Source organism: Typopeltis vanoorti, chromosome 13 (genome assembly GCF_054136105.1).
Source record: "Typopeltis vanoorti isolate ZY-2024b chromosome 13, IOZ_Tvanoo_1.0, whole genome shotgun sequence".
Classification (NCBI taxonomy): Eukaryota; Metazoa; Arthropoda; class Arachnida; order Uropygi; family Thelyphonidae; genus Typopeltis; species Typopeltis vanoorti.
In genome coordinates this window covers 105,273,399-105,291,594 of record NC_143561.1, presented here as the reverse complement: position 1 = coordinate 105,291,594, position 18,196 = coordinate 105,273,399, and the positions used below count along the sequence as shown (strand labels likewise).

General features: G+C 34.2%; 1 protein-coding gene across 1 annotated transcript in view; it reads right to left on the bottom strand.

Moving 5' to 3' along the window:
• Positions 1–18,196, bottom strand: part of temp (protein prenyltransferase alpha subunit repeat-containing protein tempura) — a 74,222-nt gene that overhangs the window by 45,650 nt on the left and 10,376 nt on the right. The window contains exons 2-3 of the mRNA XM_090402584.1: positions 12,581–12,704; positions 4,905–5,065 (exon numbers count right to left, since the gene is read on the bottom strand). Coding sequence (XP_090258710.1) covers positions 4,905–5,065; positions 12,581–12,651 — 232 coding nt within the window. The 5' untranslated portion in view covers positions 12,652–12,704. The remainder of the gene's footprint in view (positions 1–4,904; positions 5,066–12,580; positions 12,705–18,196) is intronic.

Genomic DNA, 18,196 nt, shown 5'->3' with positions numbered 1-18,196 from the left:
GGAATTAAATGTAGCATTTTGAAACATTGGGTCTAATGGAACATTCTATTGAGCAATAAACTGCCTATATTTAAATTCCAAATCAGCCATCAGAATGAACAAAGTACATGATTTGATGTGAAATTGTGTGCAAGGCAAGAGTGCATTCTATTCCCACATTATTCATCATTTATATGGATCACATTATGAAGAAAAATGACATTAAACCTAATATCAAAAAAAGAATATAACCATGCTGTTTACTTTATTCAAATGAAACCTAAATGAATCATGTTTTCAGGACTACCTAAATTGAATGAATGCTGTCACTTAAATGATTCAATGGAGAACCTACAGAACAAATAAAATACAAATTAAGTACAGAAATAGACACAGAAATTAACTCACTACAGCAAACTCATACAGACCACAGACAGAATTTGTGATTATAGTGGATAGTTTGCTATAGTAAAGTTCTTTTAGTATTGTACACCTGCCTGTGGAGTTTTGGTCAGGACATTTCAATAATTTGTTGAAAGTTTATTTTTCACTTGGTTAGAGTATAATAAAATTAGTTTAATCCTTTTTCCAAGTGTGAGCAAACAAAGTTTGCGCCTGAAAGTATCTTCAGGACTGGGTTACCACCTTACCCCAGTCCTGAAGATACTTTCAGGCGCAAACTTTGTTTGCTCACACTTGGAAAAAGGATTAAACTAATTTTATTATATTTCAATAATTTGTTAGTCAGTTAGTTCATTAAAAGTGTTTGATACAGTGAGTCAACTGTAAAAGAATAAACAGGTGCTGGTTTGTTGCTAAGTCAAGTGAATATATTTAGAATAAGAGAAAAATTAATTTTAAAGATGAACTAGCACTACAGGACACTCTTCAAGCCAATTCTGACCAATATATCAGAGTTCAATAGTTAGAAATAAGACAGGTGATCAGACTAGAGGCTGCAAATACAGTAGGAGAGTTCTAATTATAGAAGTGAACAGATGGCATTACTTACAAAATCAAATTAAAAATGAAGATGTTAAAAAAAAGCTGATATTAATATTTAAGAGTGTGTGAGCAAAGTTCCTCTAAGGTTGTAAAGACACTTAAATAAAATGGGAAATAAGAGGTTAGCAAAATAGGCATGCAATGCCAGGATGATAGGAAAAAGATGTACATGAAGAAAACACCAATATTGAGATATATACTGAAACAGTCACTAGTGCCCAAAAGAAAGCTGCTGAAAGGAAGCTGGTAATAATATAAACTTTAGTGCTATCAGTGTGTTCTAAATACAGTTACTGAATTGTATTTAGAACATAAGAATTGATAATGATTAAAATGCTGAATGTTTATAGATCACAAATGTAATATTAGTGAAATATATTGAGTTTCATTATTCCAGCTTGAGGCAATTCCAGCACCAGATGGAATTACATTTAACATATAGCATAGTTAAATTTCAAAAACAGAAAAATATTAGTTACTTGAATTTTCCTGACTGAAAATAGCAAAAAAATCACTAAGCTCAGAAGAGATCATTTGATGCAGCTCATCATCATCAAATTCCTGAAATGTACTCTCAATGGGTGTAAAGGATATTACGTGGGTGGTCTGAAAAGTTCTCGGCCTCGACCATAAATGGCATGTTGCCATTTATGCAACACGCCATTTATGCCATTTATGCAGCAAGATTTTTTTTTCTAAGTTTGTACACCTTTCATAAGCATCATCATCAAATCATCAAATTCCTGCCATGTACCCTCAAGGCATGTACAGGATATGATAGTACTACATGAAAAAAATTACATTATTATTAATTTCCTATCTACAATTTTCCTCCAAATCAGTCTGTTACTTGTCAAGACTCCAACATTATCAGATCTTATATTTCTATCGTCTAAGGCACTTTGTACCGTATCAATCCACCTATATCTTGGTCTTCCTCTGGGTCATTCTGCTGCCAACCTGGCAGAGAACACTTGTTTTGCTAATCTTTCTTCGCCCATTCTGTTTAAGTGACCATACCACCTGAGATTACCTTTGCTAACACATTCCTGGATGCTGACAATGTCAAGTTCTTTCCTAATATCCTGGTTTTTAATATGATATTGCCATTGATTCCATCTGTTCACGCCTATAATCTTTCTTAGGACTCTCATATCTCTATTTGGCCTGAATCCAGCTTGTTCTTCACCAAGTTTTTCTTCCACAATTCTTCTCAACCATTTCTCAAGTATATACTTGCATAGATCTTGCCAGGAACACTCAGTAGGGAAATACCTCTGTAATTCTCACATTCAGTTTTATTTCCCTTTTTATATATGGGTACTATGAGAGCTCCACTCCAATCATCGGGAATTCGCCCCTCTGTCCAGGCTTTCTGAACTATGCAGTGCAGCCACTGTAAGACTCTTATACCACCATACTTCAGCATTTCTGGTCGAATATCATCTACTCCTGCTGCCTTTCCACATTTCAAGCCTTTGATGGCTTTTTCTACTTCAAGTATGGATATGTATTCCTGACTGTATGCCTGGTCAGTGTTTTTTTACCACTGTGCTATCATCACTGCTTGTTTCATTTAGTAGTTTTTCAAAGAAATTAATCCATACTTCAAGGATATCTTTTTCTCCTGTTTTCGTGTCACCTTTATCATCTCTAATTCCTTTTACAGCACTCTTTCCTCCATTCCTAAGCTTCTTCAACAACCTCCAGAATATTTTGCCACCTTCTTGATATTTATTTTCTATATTCTTGCCAAAGTCCTCCCATGACTTTTGTTTAGCTAGTTTTACACACTGTTTAGCTTTCTTACATTTGTCTCTGTATTCTGTAAGAGTAAAAGCTGACTTATTTGCTAGGAACTTTTGATATGCTTTCTTCTTTTCCTTCACTGCCTCTTTAACTTCCTGTGTCCACCAGGGAGTTCTGATTTTTTTTATCTTTGCACACAACCTCATCACATGCCTCTCTGGCAGAATCAATCAATGTTTTCTTCAGAGTTTGCGACTGAATCTCCAAGGTTTGATTCTTGTTCTCAAACTCTTTCATTTTCTCTTCAATAATTTTTGTGTATTTTAGTCTACAGTTCACATCTGAGAGCTGCTCAACTTTTATTCGCTTTAAAACTTTCTTACATGTTATTCTTTTCAATATGAAATTAAATTTTATCCTGCTCAAGACTAAATAGTGATCACTTCCAATTTCAAATCCTCTGTACACTCTGGTGTCCTGCACCAGGGAGAAAACATCACTATCAACAATAACATAGTCAATGAGACTTTTCTTATTCCTAGCCTCTTCTCTCCATGTAAATTTGTGCACATTTTTATGTTGGAACATGGTGTTAGTAATAACCAGTCCATGTCCTGAGCAGAAATCCAACAGATATTTGCCATTATTATTAGCTTTGCTCTTTTCTCCAAATTTTCCAAAAATATATTTCCTTTCATAAGCATCCATGTGAAATTGCAAATCATTCTATCAAGTAGTTTTTTTTTATACAGCAATTGGAAGCCAAAGCGTTGTCTGTATCCCTTGAAATGGATAAAATTGGGTATCGTGCAGTTATAAAATTCTTTGTAAAAGAAAGTTTATCGCCAAAAGAAATTCATTTGAAGTTCATAAAAGTTTATGGGCACTCTTCTCCTTCGTGTTTGACAATTAAGAAATAGGCTGCAGAAAGGACGTTCAAAAAGTGTAACAACACCAGAAATCATTGATTAGTGCAGGATATGGTATTGGATAACCGGTGAGTCAAAGTGCGTGAAATTGCTGAGACTATGGGCATTTCAAAAGAATGCGTAGGATATATTTTGCATGAAGAATTGCAACTTAAAAAAGCTTTGTGCAAGATGGGTACTGTACAGGTTAAAAATGAACTCGCATGAATTTCTCTGAACAGTGCTTGGAGCATTTTAACGAGAATAAAACTGATTTTGTGTGTCGATTTATTACATGGATGAGACTTGGATTCACCAGTACACACCAGAATCCAAACAGCATCAAAACAGTGGACATTAGCCTTTTATTCAGCGCCAAAGAAGACAGGTCATGGCATCGGTGTTTTGGGATGCGAATTGCATTTTTTTTTTAATTATCTTGAAAATGGTAAAACAATAACCAGGGAATATTATTCCAATCTTTTAACCACACTAGATGAAAAGAATTTGTGAGAAAAGACCTGGTTTGCAGAAGAAAAAAAAAAAATCATCTTTCATGAGGACAATGAACCTTCCCACAAAAGGAGTTTTGGCAATGGGAAAATTAAGGGATTTGCACTATGAATTGTTGGAACATCCACCCTATTGCCCAGATTTGGCTCCCTCTGACTTCTAGCTCTTCCCAAAACTAAAACTCTTCCTCACTGGTCAGCGTTTTTCTTCGAATCCAAATCAAGAGGTGATTGCAGCTGTAGAAGTGTATTTTGCAGATCTTACTGAAAACCATTACAGGGATGGGATAATGGTGCTGAAGCATCTCTGGAATAAATGTATTAGTGTTAAGGGAGATTATGCTGAAAAATAAAAATAATTTTGAAATTTTTAATTCGTTTTTTCATTGTTAGGCCAAGAACTTTTCGGACCACCCATATATGCAATAGTACTACATGACAGTTTACAACATTACATACTGACAACAAGAAGGTAGTAATGTTTACAACATTACTAACTTTCTATTGTCAATTTTTCTCCAAAATCAATATCTGTCAGGACTCCACTAATATCAGATGTCATATTTCAGCGCTTTCTAAAGGTACTGCTTACTGTATCAATTCACCAAAATCCTGGTCTTCCTCTGGATCTTTGATATACTTTTCTCAAAAATATTAGGTTGTTCTATACTGTTATACTATATAAAAATTCCCCCATTAAACATTATGGAATTTCATTAAATGCTATAATAAAAAAAATAAAAATCCTTACCAATTTTATACTGATGCTCACGCCATTTCATCAAACGAGAATAAGAGTAAAGATATACATGTTTCACACACCAGCCTTCTAATGCTAATTTGTGCTCTACATGAATGACTGGACATTTGTTCAAGACATCTTCTGTTGCTGGAAGAATGTCAAACTCATCTCTGTGTAAGAAAAATTTGCAATACCATATCAATTTGAAAGTTAAAATATTAATAAAAGAATTTCTATAGGTTCCATAGAAGTTTTTATTAATATTCAGAATTACTATATTCAATATTTAAATACATCATTATCATAGCCTGTAGTTCAGTATATCATTCAAAATGAGTTGTGCGAAGGCTATTCTTGTAGTATTCTTGGTACTTGCAGATTTCAGAGAAAATAGAACTAGTATTTTTGCCATGGCATGAGTATATTACACTTGAATGTGATTATGCTATGGAAAAAAAGGAGAAAGATTCAAATAAATAAATGCTTCACTAAGTGAAACAGCTATTCATGCAAAGTACATCTACAAACTTTTTCAAATTACAAATAGATGAGCTGAGAGTTGGAGAGTATGCATCTGCTGATCAAAGAACACAAAGAGCCTCCATTAAAGATGAAAAAGGTTACAAGTATTTTTTTAATGCAAATTGAACCAACTTGTTATGAAAAATATGTATATTATTTTTTCAGAACATGAGTGAAAGAACTACATTCGGTTTTAATGCTTTGAAGGATCATTTATTTCTTTCCTTGTGCTACACAAGAAGACTTAATGCTGATGAATTTCTCTTTTAATTCCAAATTAATTCTTTATAAAATAATAAACAGACTTTATCTGTATTTTGGAGTCCTAACTCAAAAGATATTAATTGTTACTGCAAAATTCTTTATGGAATGATTTCACAAATTGTTCTATTAATGTAATTTGGTATTTACAATCTAAAGAACCTTCGCACTTCAACACCCAGAACTTCAAGTAAACATATCCTAATTGTGAAGTAGCATAGCACTTTTGCCTCAAAATAGACTTTATTGCAATCACTCGATATTAAGATAGCATTCACAACATATATTTTCCTTGACTCTAATATTAGAGTAAGACATCTGATATTACTCCCTGGAAGAAGTTTAAACTTTTGTGTAGGGGGGGGGAAGAAAAGACGGGATAGTAGCAGATATCTTAGCTGTTTCTTCTTTTTAATCTCATGGTCAGCTGATGTGCAAATGGTTTCTGGACATGGTTGAGGCTTGTTGACAACCCTTTGAGGATGAAAGACATACTCAAAAGGAGAAAGATTCAGGGTTAGCAGTCCCCACCCATCAAAGACACCTGCTATCCAACGAGTAATGGTTGTGGTGTTAGGTTAGGGTAGACAAAGCTACCCTATCCTGATATCATAGTGGCCCCACAACTCCAGTGACCTAGGCAAGGTTCCCTAGCTCAAAGATCCCGGCCAAACCATCGATGACCACTCATCTTGCTGATGCAGGAGGCTAAAGTAATACACACACTGACAAGATTTCCCTTTCCAGTTGTTTACAGATCACACTGCATTGATCCCAGTGATGGTGTGGTTTGGGAAAATAGAAGAGTAAAAAAAGACTCAGGAGAAGTAGAGCAAGAAATACAGAGGAAAAGAATAGAAACAATGAAATGTACTATCAAATGTACTATGAAAAGTACTATCAAAACTAGCTAGCACAACCAAAGATGATTGTGAATGAGTATGGAAGTTAGCAACAGAATTACCAAAACTGGGTGATGTTTTGCAAAAAGGTGTTTCAAATAGTGGATGAAGTGAGTGGTTACACCATCAAGATTAATGCTCTTTTCCATGGAGTGATTAATATTAAATAAGCTCTAGGCTGCCAAAGATCCATTTTTAAGTAAAATTTCTTTTTTCCTCCCAGTTTTTTTTTCCATTTGCCACTCATCACAACTACAAGACCAGCCCTTCCAGTGAAATCACTAGAGCACATACTGAGGATCTGCAACAAAAGCCACCAACAAATAAATCTCAATGACCATCTTCTCAGGTTCTTGTCATATTAATAGTTAAAAGAATGAATATCAATTAACTTATTTCCTGTGTTCTTTACCACCTGTACTCTTTTTTATATATTATTCTCATTATTATTATTATAAATTACAAAGACTCATAACAGGAAGCCCCCACTAATAATTATTCATACAATATTTATCACAGTTCTTCAGAGCTCAATTCAGTGACAAGGCACTCACAACCACCTTTGGCAACTCATTCACCACTCTTCGAATACAGGCAACCCTCATTTTAAGCAGGGGGATGCATCATAAAAAATCCATGTAAAGTAAATTTCTGCATTAAACAAGGGATACCATTTTATTTGCATCTTTTGACTTTTTATTGATTGATTTTTTCTTTTCTCATATTAATGCAGTATACAAAATATCTTAAAACAAATAATATTTATTCAAATTACAATGAAATAATTGTATTTTGAACAAAATTGTAATTATTGTGTACTGTGCTATATGCACAGCATGTGTACAAGTGCAGAGCAATATACACAGCAGTGTAACATGTACATAGTAGCAGAGGAAAAAAATACCCTTGCAAACCACACTAATACAAATTCCAGATCCCTTTTTTCTCAGTCTTCCTGTCATATACTAAATAATCACTTAGCATCACTTCTATAAAGCCCCTTTTAGTAAACTGTTTTTATCATATTCTCTCTTCTTTCTCTTAAATAATACACAAATCATCACCATCTTCATAGAGCACAGACCAGTCACCATTTTGGTCACTCTCTTCTGGATCATCTCCACCACTTCCACATTACCAAGAAATCCAGGGTAACCAAATCTGTGCACAATTACTATCAACAATAACAGTAAAGAAATTAACTATTATTGTTCATAGTGATATCTTCACACTTGTTCAGGATAAAAATGTACAGATTTGAAAGAAAGAGCAAGTGATAAAAGCAAATATCACATTGGAAAATAAGTTTGAAAAATCAAAATTGAGCAGAATTTGGAGATAAACTGGTAATTCAAATATACAAATATTATTGGAGAAAAAGTGAAAGAATCTGAAAACAGCTAAATATTAGCGAATCAATGGCAAAAATCCAAAGAAAACACTGATTCAAAAAGAGAGGAATATACTAATAAGTTGTGTGCAAGGATAAAAATCCTAACTTTATAGTACAAAACATCCTGGCAAGTAATTCATCATGTACCCTAAGAGAATAGAAAAAAATGTCAGAAGCCAAGTTAGTGTTAAACAAAAGTCATGGGAAGACTTTGATGAAGAAAGACTAGACAGCTATATCAAAAATGCCAAGGAACAGGCAAAAGAAGGATGAAAGAAAAGCTTATTTGGCTTTTTTTTTTAAAGTTTATTTGGCTGTTTGTTATATGGATGAAGTCTTTACATCAGTATTGATTTTCCTGGTACTGAGCAAGTTTCGTAGTGGCCAATAACTACTGACAGGAAAATAACTGCTGAACTTGAAACAAAAATTTGTTTCAAGCAAAAACAGTAAAGGTATAAAGTAAACTCTGCACTGCTAAATACATTAGTATTTAGCAGTGCAGAGCAGAAAAATAAAACAGATGCTTTATAAAATGAATAGAAAGGAAAGAAATGACTGCCAGGAAGATAAAGAAAATATATTTATGCAGCTATGACTGCTTAGATAGCAATAACTTATCAAACAGCTCAATTTGGAAAACTGCTAAAAGAAAACTAGTACTATATGAAATCCTGAACATGGAATATAAAACCTGCATCTATCTTGCAAATGGCACTACTCACAAGGCAAGCAGGTGTTTACTGCTGCAGATGATGGTTAGTGTATGGTTAGTTAAAAAATTAACTAACCATACACTAACAATAACTAACTTCTTTTTTTTTGCAAATCAGTTTGCAACATTTTGCATATTTTGGAGAATAGATTTTGCTAAGGCATTTGACAGGATTCCACATTGAAAGGAAGGAAATGAAACATATGAAGTAAAAGCAGGTACAAGAAAAAAAAAAAAAAACTGATGAAAAAGGATATGGTGAATTCATGATTAAGTTGGATAACAAACAATGAAAGTGTGTTTCCCAGGAGTGAAGATTCATTATATGACTACAGCTAGATGTAACCAAGTAGAATGCATGAATATGGTTGTGTCATTCTGAAGAAATTCTTGAAAGAAAAAGTATGGTATGAGAAAAATATATGAAAGCTGTTAAGTGAAGCAAAACAGTCAAAACTGTGAGTCTTGTCATAGTATGACATGAGTGAGATGAAGTGGAGAACTGTGATTGCTAATGATTCAATGAGCAGATTGTACAAGACAAATGGCAAGTGGCATGCACTATGTTGTAGGGGGGGGATGAAAGGATTTGTATTTGTAGGATGGTTTCAGTGTTAAGTGTGTGGAGAAACTGCTATTCAGATAAAAAGAATTTGCATAGTCAGGAAAAATAAATATTTCTGACTAGCATGAAAGAATGGATAAGTGCATTAAATAGTAATAACTATTTAATGATAGTGTAATAACAGCCAGAGAATGAGAACATATTAGCAACGACCCCAAGAATGGCAGGACTAGTTCTGTCAACAAAGAAATGTGAAAAGCATTGAAATTTGGTGAAGGATTTGATTGAGGAATAAAACAGTTCAAATAGAAAACTGGAGTTATGTTCTTTTAAGAGTGACCTGAACATTTATCAACCTTGGTGGTCAGCTATCATGCATATATATGCTAATGCCAGAAGCATCAGTGTATATGGCATTACTGTATATATACTAAAATGTTAGAAGCATCAGGGATAAAAGCAAGAAGCTCTTAGAATTGATTTTGCTAAGGCATTTGACAGGATTCCACATTGAAAGTTGTTATACAAACTCAAAAGGATGGGCTTGCAAAATAAACTTACACATGGAATGTATATAGAAAGTAATGTATGGTGACCAGTGGTGCCCACATGTTAATCACATGGAGAGGGACTCAGTAGGACATTATTTGCTGGAAATGTTAGGTTAGGGAGATTGATATGCAATGCAGATGATACATGATAACTGCAGGATGATTTGAACAGGTCTGTTCGCATCATTCTGCAGTTATTATGTATCACTGCCCATATAACCAGTCGATTATGACAGTGACAATGAATGTCAGTTCGGTGTTACCAAAAGGTAAGGTTATGCTTATGCCAAGTGTATGCATTTTGGATGCAGAGGATATTGTAAGTAAATTATTATATTAATGCGAAATTTACTGGAATGAAATGAATTCAGTCAATGAAACTAGAGACTTGAGGAAGGGGGTGGGGGGTTATTGTGGACAATGAGATAGTTCAGTAGTCATGTTGCTAAGTTGGTAAGTCAATGCATAGGATAATAGTACCATTAATGAGGCTTTGATAAGACCATATCTAGATTACTATGTGCAGATATGGTCACCAAAGTTATGAGGACATGAGGAGACACCTGATAAGATTTGGCAGTGAGTAACCAAAATGATAACTGGGCTATGGAATTATGTATATGAGGACAGATGGAAGGAATGTGGTCATCATAGTTTGAAAAACACACAGCAGAGAAACGATATGATAGAAAAACACAAGTTAATAAAGGGATGTTACAATGTAGACATAAGTGAGATTTTGCTGCTTATGGATGGTGGAGGTAGAACTTGGAGTCATCTCTAGAAGCTAGCTAGGGGTGTTGTTAGGAATCATGTGAAATCTAGGTTGTTCTTATGTCATGTGATGAGAGTACAGATGGAATTAAATCCCACTGAGTGGTATCTTGAATGATGGTGGTAGAGTAATATTAGCAAGGATTCAGTTTTGGATGAAGCAGAAGTTAACAGGATAACATGCATAGTTGTATGCTGCTACAAAGTACAATCACCTGAAGAAGATGGGAACTGTATAAACAGTTGGATACAAGCAACTGTCATTACAGGTAATTTCAAACTACAGTGATATAGACTGGAAGAAGAAGAAAGACAAAGGAAAGAGAATTTAGAGTTACTGAGGGATAACTGCTTTAACCAGCATGTGATGGAAGGGACTTACAGTGCAAGAACTTTGGGTTTAGGAATGGCATCTGAAAATCTGTATATAAATGAGATAGCTGTTTTGCCTCCAACTGGAGAGAAAGAGTTTTAACTGGAGAGGGTGGTAAATCATGTAACAGCTTTGAATCAAAATATTACAGACCAAGAAGGCGGGTTGAAGCAACAAATGGGAAGTGATCAACAGATGTCTGAAGTAATCTACATCTGATTTCCGTAGAGTTAGCAGAGTAAATCACACAGGAGTTAAATGGATAAATAATGAATAAGACTATGAAGCAAGAGCTACATAAAATGTTGTGGATTCAATACTGAAGAAAGGTGATGACCAGGCCTAATAATAGTATAAAAAGCATGGGAGAGTAACAGTGATGCCACTTTGAACACTAAATCTTTACCAGTGGGTTTCCTCAAACGTGTTTGGTATCAGTTTGCAGATGATCTTCAGAATTTTCTTCGTTGGATTAACATCCATCAATACAGAAAATTCGCCACGGAACTTGAAAGAGATAATGTTGTATCCTTTCATGTCTTACCCATCATTCTGATGGTATCTGAAGTTTTTCTGTCTCAAAGACCACATTTACTACTGGCAGATGTGTATACATGTTGACTCACATCATTCAGCTAGTCATGTTTGGTGTAAGCAAATAATACAGATTCGATTAGTAAGGATTTTGATATGATGAGGAATTGTTTGTGTGTGTGAAATTAATTACACTAAAAGAGATCTGTTCTAATAGGTACTAAATATCTCTATTAAAAAGAGCACTCAGTAACTGTCATGACAATCACAATAAGATATACTATTCCATACATTACCACCCATGTGTCCATAAGGATAAAATATATCACCTATTTCATGCTTAAACATCTGGTAATTCCAATGGAATCTGAATCCAATTTAAATTTCAATGCACACTTTGAATCCATGTTTTTAGTGATGTGAATATATATATGACTGGTGGGGTGGTTGAAGGTAGTTCATATTTTAAAGAAATTGCAGTTTTCTGTATATCCCTCTCTTCATTTAAAACACTTATCTCCATGCTTCCTCTAAAGATATAGTACATCCTTGGTCACAGCCATGCATTTACAGTATTCCATGCTCATTCAGTCTGACGTATTAAGGCCAGACTGGCTATTCTACCAAGGTAAGGCATGAAGAATACAGATTACATCTGCCCTCAAAGTTGGCAAATCTGAACTAGGAGATCATGGCATTAATGTAGATCAAATTAAATGGTATACTCTTATACCAATTCTTGTAAATTTAAAACAATTATAAAGAACTGCAAGAATTTCCTGCATTATTCAAATATCAATGAGTGATTTTGATGTCTATCTTGCTTCTGTGAAGTCTTATCCAAAAGACTATATAAGGAAATTTAATTTGTTGCTGTAATTAAATAACTATTAATAAAATTGTCAATTCACATAAACATGAATTTCTATACATATTGAAAATTGTCATGTAAACGTTTACATTGTCTACATCATGTTTATTAATAGTGTAACACTATTAATAAACTTGCAACTAATACTTTTGAAAACTAATCTATTCAGCCATGTTTAATCCATCCAATTTAATTCAAAAATAAAAAAAAATTTAAATGCTTACATTAATGGATCTTTTCTGAAAACAACATCAAGATCAAGAAGTATTCTTTCTGCTAAAGTATCAGCATCCATGTCAAAATATGGTAACTGTGAGATCTAGGGGACATCTCCATAAAATTCCTTATCTGAAATTTGCCAATTAATATTAAAAACAAGTTATGATGGTAATTGAATATATCAGATACATTTTATAGCATTTATATATAATAGCATATATAAACAGACTAGCAAAAAATATTTATGATATGAATTACAAGAAAAGGTCTAAAGGAAAGACCAAGATATAAGTGGAACAATTCAGTCAGAAGTGACATAAAAGACTGAAATGTTAGATGCGTCAATATCAGCTGACAAGTAATAGGCTAATTTGGAGGAAAACTGGTGACAGGAGATTAGTATTAATGGAAATTTAATTGTGTAGTACTGCCATAATAGCCTGTATACCCCTTGAGGGTACATATCAGGAAACTGATGATAAATTTCAAGCTATGATACAACAAAAGCTGCCTACTTATTTATATTTTAATATAAAAAAAATAGAGTCAGTAAAAGCAATGCTATTTTTCAGTCTCAAACAAATAAATCCAGTTTGTGATTATGAAATTACATTTTTTAATTAATAGGACACAAACGAGATATGGCAAATCATGCCTTCATTAATTAAATCTAATTGATTTAATTAATGATTGTAAAAAGAGATGGATGAAATCCACCTGTGAGTAGAATTCATTTCACATAAAAAGGTGACCATTGATAATCATTAATTTTGCTCCATTAATCATAACACCTGCTTCAATTTCATAACTGAAATAATTCTTATTGGAATTTCAATTTATGGAGGTTGGGGAAAGGACGAGAGGGCTAGTTAAGTATGATAGCTGGTATGTGTAGTATGTGGCCTCCCTGGAGGTCTCTCTTAATAATAATAAAAATAATAATAAAGGCTTTCACCCACCCACCCCCATTCCACTCATAACTCCAGCTCCCTATATACAAATCTTCAAGACAGCTAAAGAATAAAATTAAGCATATCACTAGTGGTTTTAAACACCAGAACTCCAGCAGTACACACAGCCTACACTGTACTTAAGATCCAACTTCCACCTATCCATATTTCCACCTCTCACAACCAACGATAAGGCTGATCATTTTGCATCATTTTTCTTTCTTCAACATCTACATGAGTCTTCTGGTACTATCAGGACTCCTGTCCAAAGTGTGCTCATAAAAGTTATGCTCCAGAATTAACAACCATACCAATATCACCTTGTGTTCAAGAATCAATAATGATCCTATGCTATCTTTACAATCCTTCATACTCATCTGGAATTTATCCTACAGCATGGGAAAAAAAAGTCTACATAAAACAATTCCAGAGAAAGGAGATAAAAGCCAGCTATCACACTACTGTCCAATTACCTTCACCTCAATTCTCTCAAAAATAATGGAAAAAGTCAAAACAACAAAATTCTTTACCAAGTGGATTCCTACCAATTAATCTGTGACCAACAATATATATTCCACCAGATTTGATATGCAGTAAACCTTCTTACCAACATTACTCATATTTGGACTCAAACTATGGAAAATTTTGGTAAAACTCATGCTAACTTGTGACATTTCCAGAGCATTTGATCTAGTATAAAGGCCTACTCATCAGACTTCTATCATATGGTCTAAGTTCCACTCTTTAAAACTGTACCACCAATTTCTTTGCTGTTCATGTGTTATACAGGAGATGGCTTCCATTTTTCAGATTTCCCTACCAATACAAGTACCCCAGAACTCTGTACTTTACTCTTGTTCTTTTTTACTATTCATGTTTCCTTCTCTCACTACCAATCTCAAATCCTATCTATAATTCTGCTGATGACAGTATATTCCAATCCTTTTTTTCATTTAACAAACCTAGGAACACTCAAATATCAAGTTAACATATCCTCCATTACCAACACATTAAGCAATGCTCTCTATGGCATATTTCACTGCAGCAAGGATAACCTCAATTTCAAAATACAGTCCTGGCTCACTTCATGAATAGAGGAAAGGTCACATTTCACCTCCCCACACCTTTGATGATATCCAAATCTTTATTCAAGGTCAGATCATGCTTCTCAGAATAATATCTCTAGCCATGAGTTATTTTTAACAGTATTAAAAATGTTTTATTAACTTGCTTATTATTATTACGTGACACCTCCAGGGAGTCCAAGGACTCATCGAGGGAGGACATCACTCTACAACTCTGTCTCCACCACTCAGTCCACCAAGTACAAGGAACTGCAACTACACCACCACTAGTATTTTCACAGACAATCACAAACATCCATGCCCACAGCAGGATTCGAACCCACAGCCTTTTGGCTGGAGAGTGTATACACTAACCACTCAGCCAATCAGGGTGGCATATTTCACTTTTCATTGAATTTCAAATCAGCATCATCAAAGCACAATACAGCATGTATACATGACAAGGAGTAAGTGAAACAATGACACAGTGAAACAATTTGTTTCACTTACTTGCTGTCATGTATACATGCTGTATTGTGCCCTTTCCTAGTATAAGCATATCCACAGCCTCTGATATTGCCAAAAAAAAAAAAAATCCTTTTCCACTCAAGACATTACTTTTTATATACAACTTCTAATACTATACAAATCTCAAATTCATCCTACTTTATTGTTCTCACTATAGAAGGAGGACAAAAAGGTTACTTGATGCTTCCTCTCTCAAAGACTCAATCTAGTCACTTTCTTACAAATGTTTTGTTTCAGCCGTATGCCTTGTTTATATATATTATATTTATGAACATTGTTCATGCTGAACTGGTTGCAAAACTCCACTTTCCCTTAAACTCCTAAACATATGACTACTGGTTGCTCTGGTCAACATCCATCCATCTATTGTCCAGCTTCAAATATATCAAAATGACTTCTCTTCCTCCTCTTTAGAGAGTATGCAGAGTTAGCAACAGTGCCCTTTGGTTGGAAAGATTAAGATCTGAATTCCCATTGAAATGAAAAGAATCTTATACGGGCTTTTTCAAAGAGTCCTTATGCATGTCAATTGGCTGGTCTCAGACATGGCCAGCAGTTACCCCTCCTGGAAACTTCGGTTTTCATCTTACAAGCACATGCAAGTTTATTAAGTGTATTAACAGGCATAATGCACTGGCCTAGGCCTAGTTACTCCAGCCATAATTCAAAACGTCAACAATACCTCTTTGGAGCAGTCTTCTTCAGTCTTTTTCAAAGAAATTCAACCTCCACTTGCCTGTGCATGTCACTGTTATAGGTTTGACAGATTGTTGCATATCGGATTGATATATCAACTTCACATGTAACAGCCTGGTATAAGCACATCACTAACAAGCTGCAAAATCTATAACATATGAAAAATAAAAACATCAGTAATAATGAAGATGATTAAATTTCTTTATTCCCTGTAGTGTGTGAAGTACTCTTGATATACATTACAAGTCCAAATCAGTGCCACTAAAAAAATGTCTGTAATTAAAGTTGCATTTTTCTTTTGTTTCTTTTCTCATTAATAAGTTGTAAAACCTAGAGTACATTAGAACCATGGGTGAGCTAAGGATATTTTTTATTTTTAAATTTTTTTTTTTTTTAAGATTTTTACATAATTCACAAAATCTGTTCTAGAGACCAAGCATGGAACTTTTTTAAGATACTTCTAGCTAATGTTAAGCTGATAATAAGAAAAAGAACTAGAGAGAACCAAATAGAGCAATGCAATTAGCAGTGCCTTAAAAGACAAACATTAGGTTGACAAAACAAGGAGTTAAAAAAAAAAAAAAACAGATTAAATCAGAAAAAGACATCAGAAAACCAGTAAAAACGTTAATTATATAGTATACTCACAGCATTCTGCATATCCCTTGAAGATACAACATCAGGAAATGACAATGAAGTAGCACATATTATCCTAACGACTAAGTGTATATAATGATTTTCTGTGATTTTTGACAGTGTGAAAACAAGGTATATAATGATAATTAATCAAGTTATATGGAGCAAGTTAAAGCACAATTATTGGGTTAGCAAGCTATGAGAGAAAGAAAGTTACAAACAAAAGCAGAGCAATAGTACTTCACCTCCTGAAGTACTCCTTCATCCCTGCAACTGTTGTGCTGTGGAACAGTCTTCCCCTTGTTGTGTTTCCCAGGGAATACAATATAAAGTCATTGAAATCATATGTGAACAAGTACCTTCTTTCCCAACCCACCACCCATACATGGTACTAATGGCAACTGAATGACATGATATGTCATTCGGTTGCCTTTACAACTGATCACAATTTCCTGCTTTGCAGCTTGACATATCTATTCCCTTCTCATTAGAGCATGCATGCATGTGTCAATGGCCACCTTATGATCACTCTTACCATGCTCAGGAGACTGAACATGATTTCAGGCCTCTAGTAAGGTAGTGACATTCCACCAAGTGACAAATCACCTAGAGAACTAGTTGATATTTCCTCCAACTAAATTAAGGTATGATTTTAAGGCAATAATATTCATCTAGCACACCAGAGTCCTCAGTTGCAAAAACAGACCGCAGTGAAATGCGAGATGACGTGTCAGGGAACAGCTACATATCATCAGTCCACTATTGGCTCATATACAATACATGTCCATTCACACACAAGTGAAAGGACAAATAACAGATTTCTAAAACACATCTTTTTATGACTGTTTGCAATAATTTCTTCATTTCTTTGTAATATTTCTGGCATTCATAAATATAGCAACTTTTCTTCCAGATTCATGACAAACCACTACCACTATATTATAAATGAAAAGAAATATTCTTGTTTTAATCTCTTATCCAAGTATTGCATGTTAATCATCTTCACGATTGTTCTATCAGAGGCCATTGACTTCACATCAAATATCTCACCATGTATCTCAAAATGCAAAGTGCATTTCCTTTTGGATGTGTATATCACTATGCATTAGCGAAAAGGTTACTACCCAGCCGTTTCAAATTTATTAAGGTCTGAACAGTGGGAGCCAGAACCAGGTTAGACCAATATAGAAGTCCTATATTTCCTATATTTTTTACATCCAACATAGAAGTCCTATATTTCCTATATCCAAACATAGAAGTCCTATATTTCCTATATCCAAACAAAGAAGGCCTATATCCAACATAGAAGGCCTATATTTCCTATATCCAACATAGAAGTCCTATATTTCCTATTTTACTAGGTGTAAAATGGTAATCGCCATTGCTGATTCAATTTTAGTCTTCAGTAGGATAAAATTGAATTTCATACTGAAAGGAAGAACATGTAAGAAAGTTTTAAAGTGAATAAAAGTTGAGCAGCTCTCAGATGTAAACTGTAGATTAAATACAAACATTATTCAAAAAAAAAAAATTAAAGAGCGTGAGAACCGGAACCACACCTTGGAGATTCAGTGGTAGCCCTAAAGAAAACATTGATTGATTCAGACAGAGAAGAGAGGCATGTGGTGAGGTTGTCTGCAAGGATAGAAAAATCAAAACACCATGGTGGACACAGGAAGTTAAAGAAGCAGTGAAGGAAAAAGAAGAAAGCATATCAAAAGTTCCTGGCAAATAAGTCAGCTTGTGC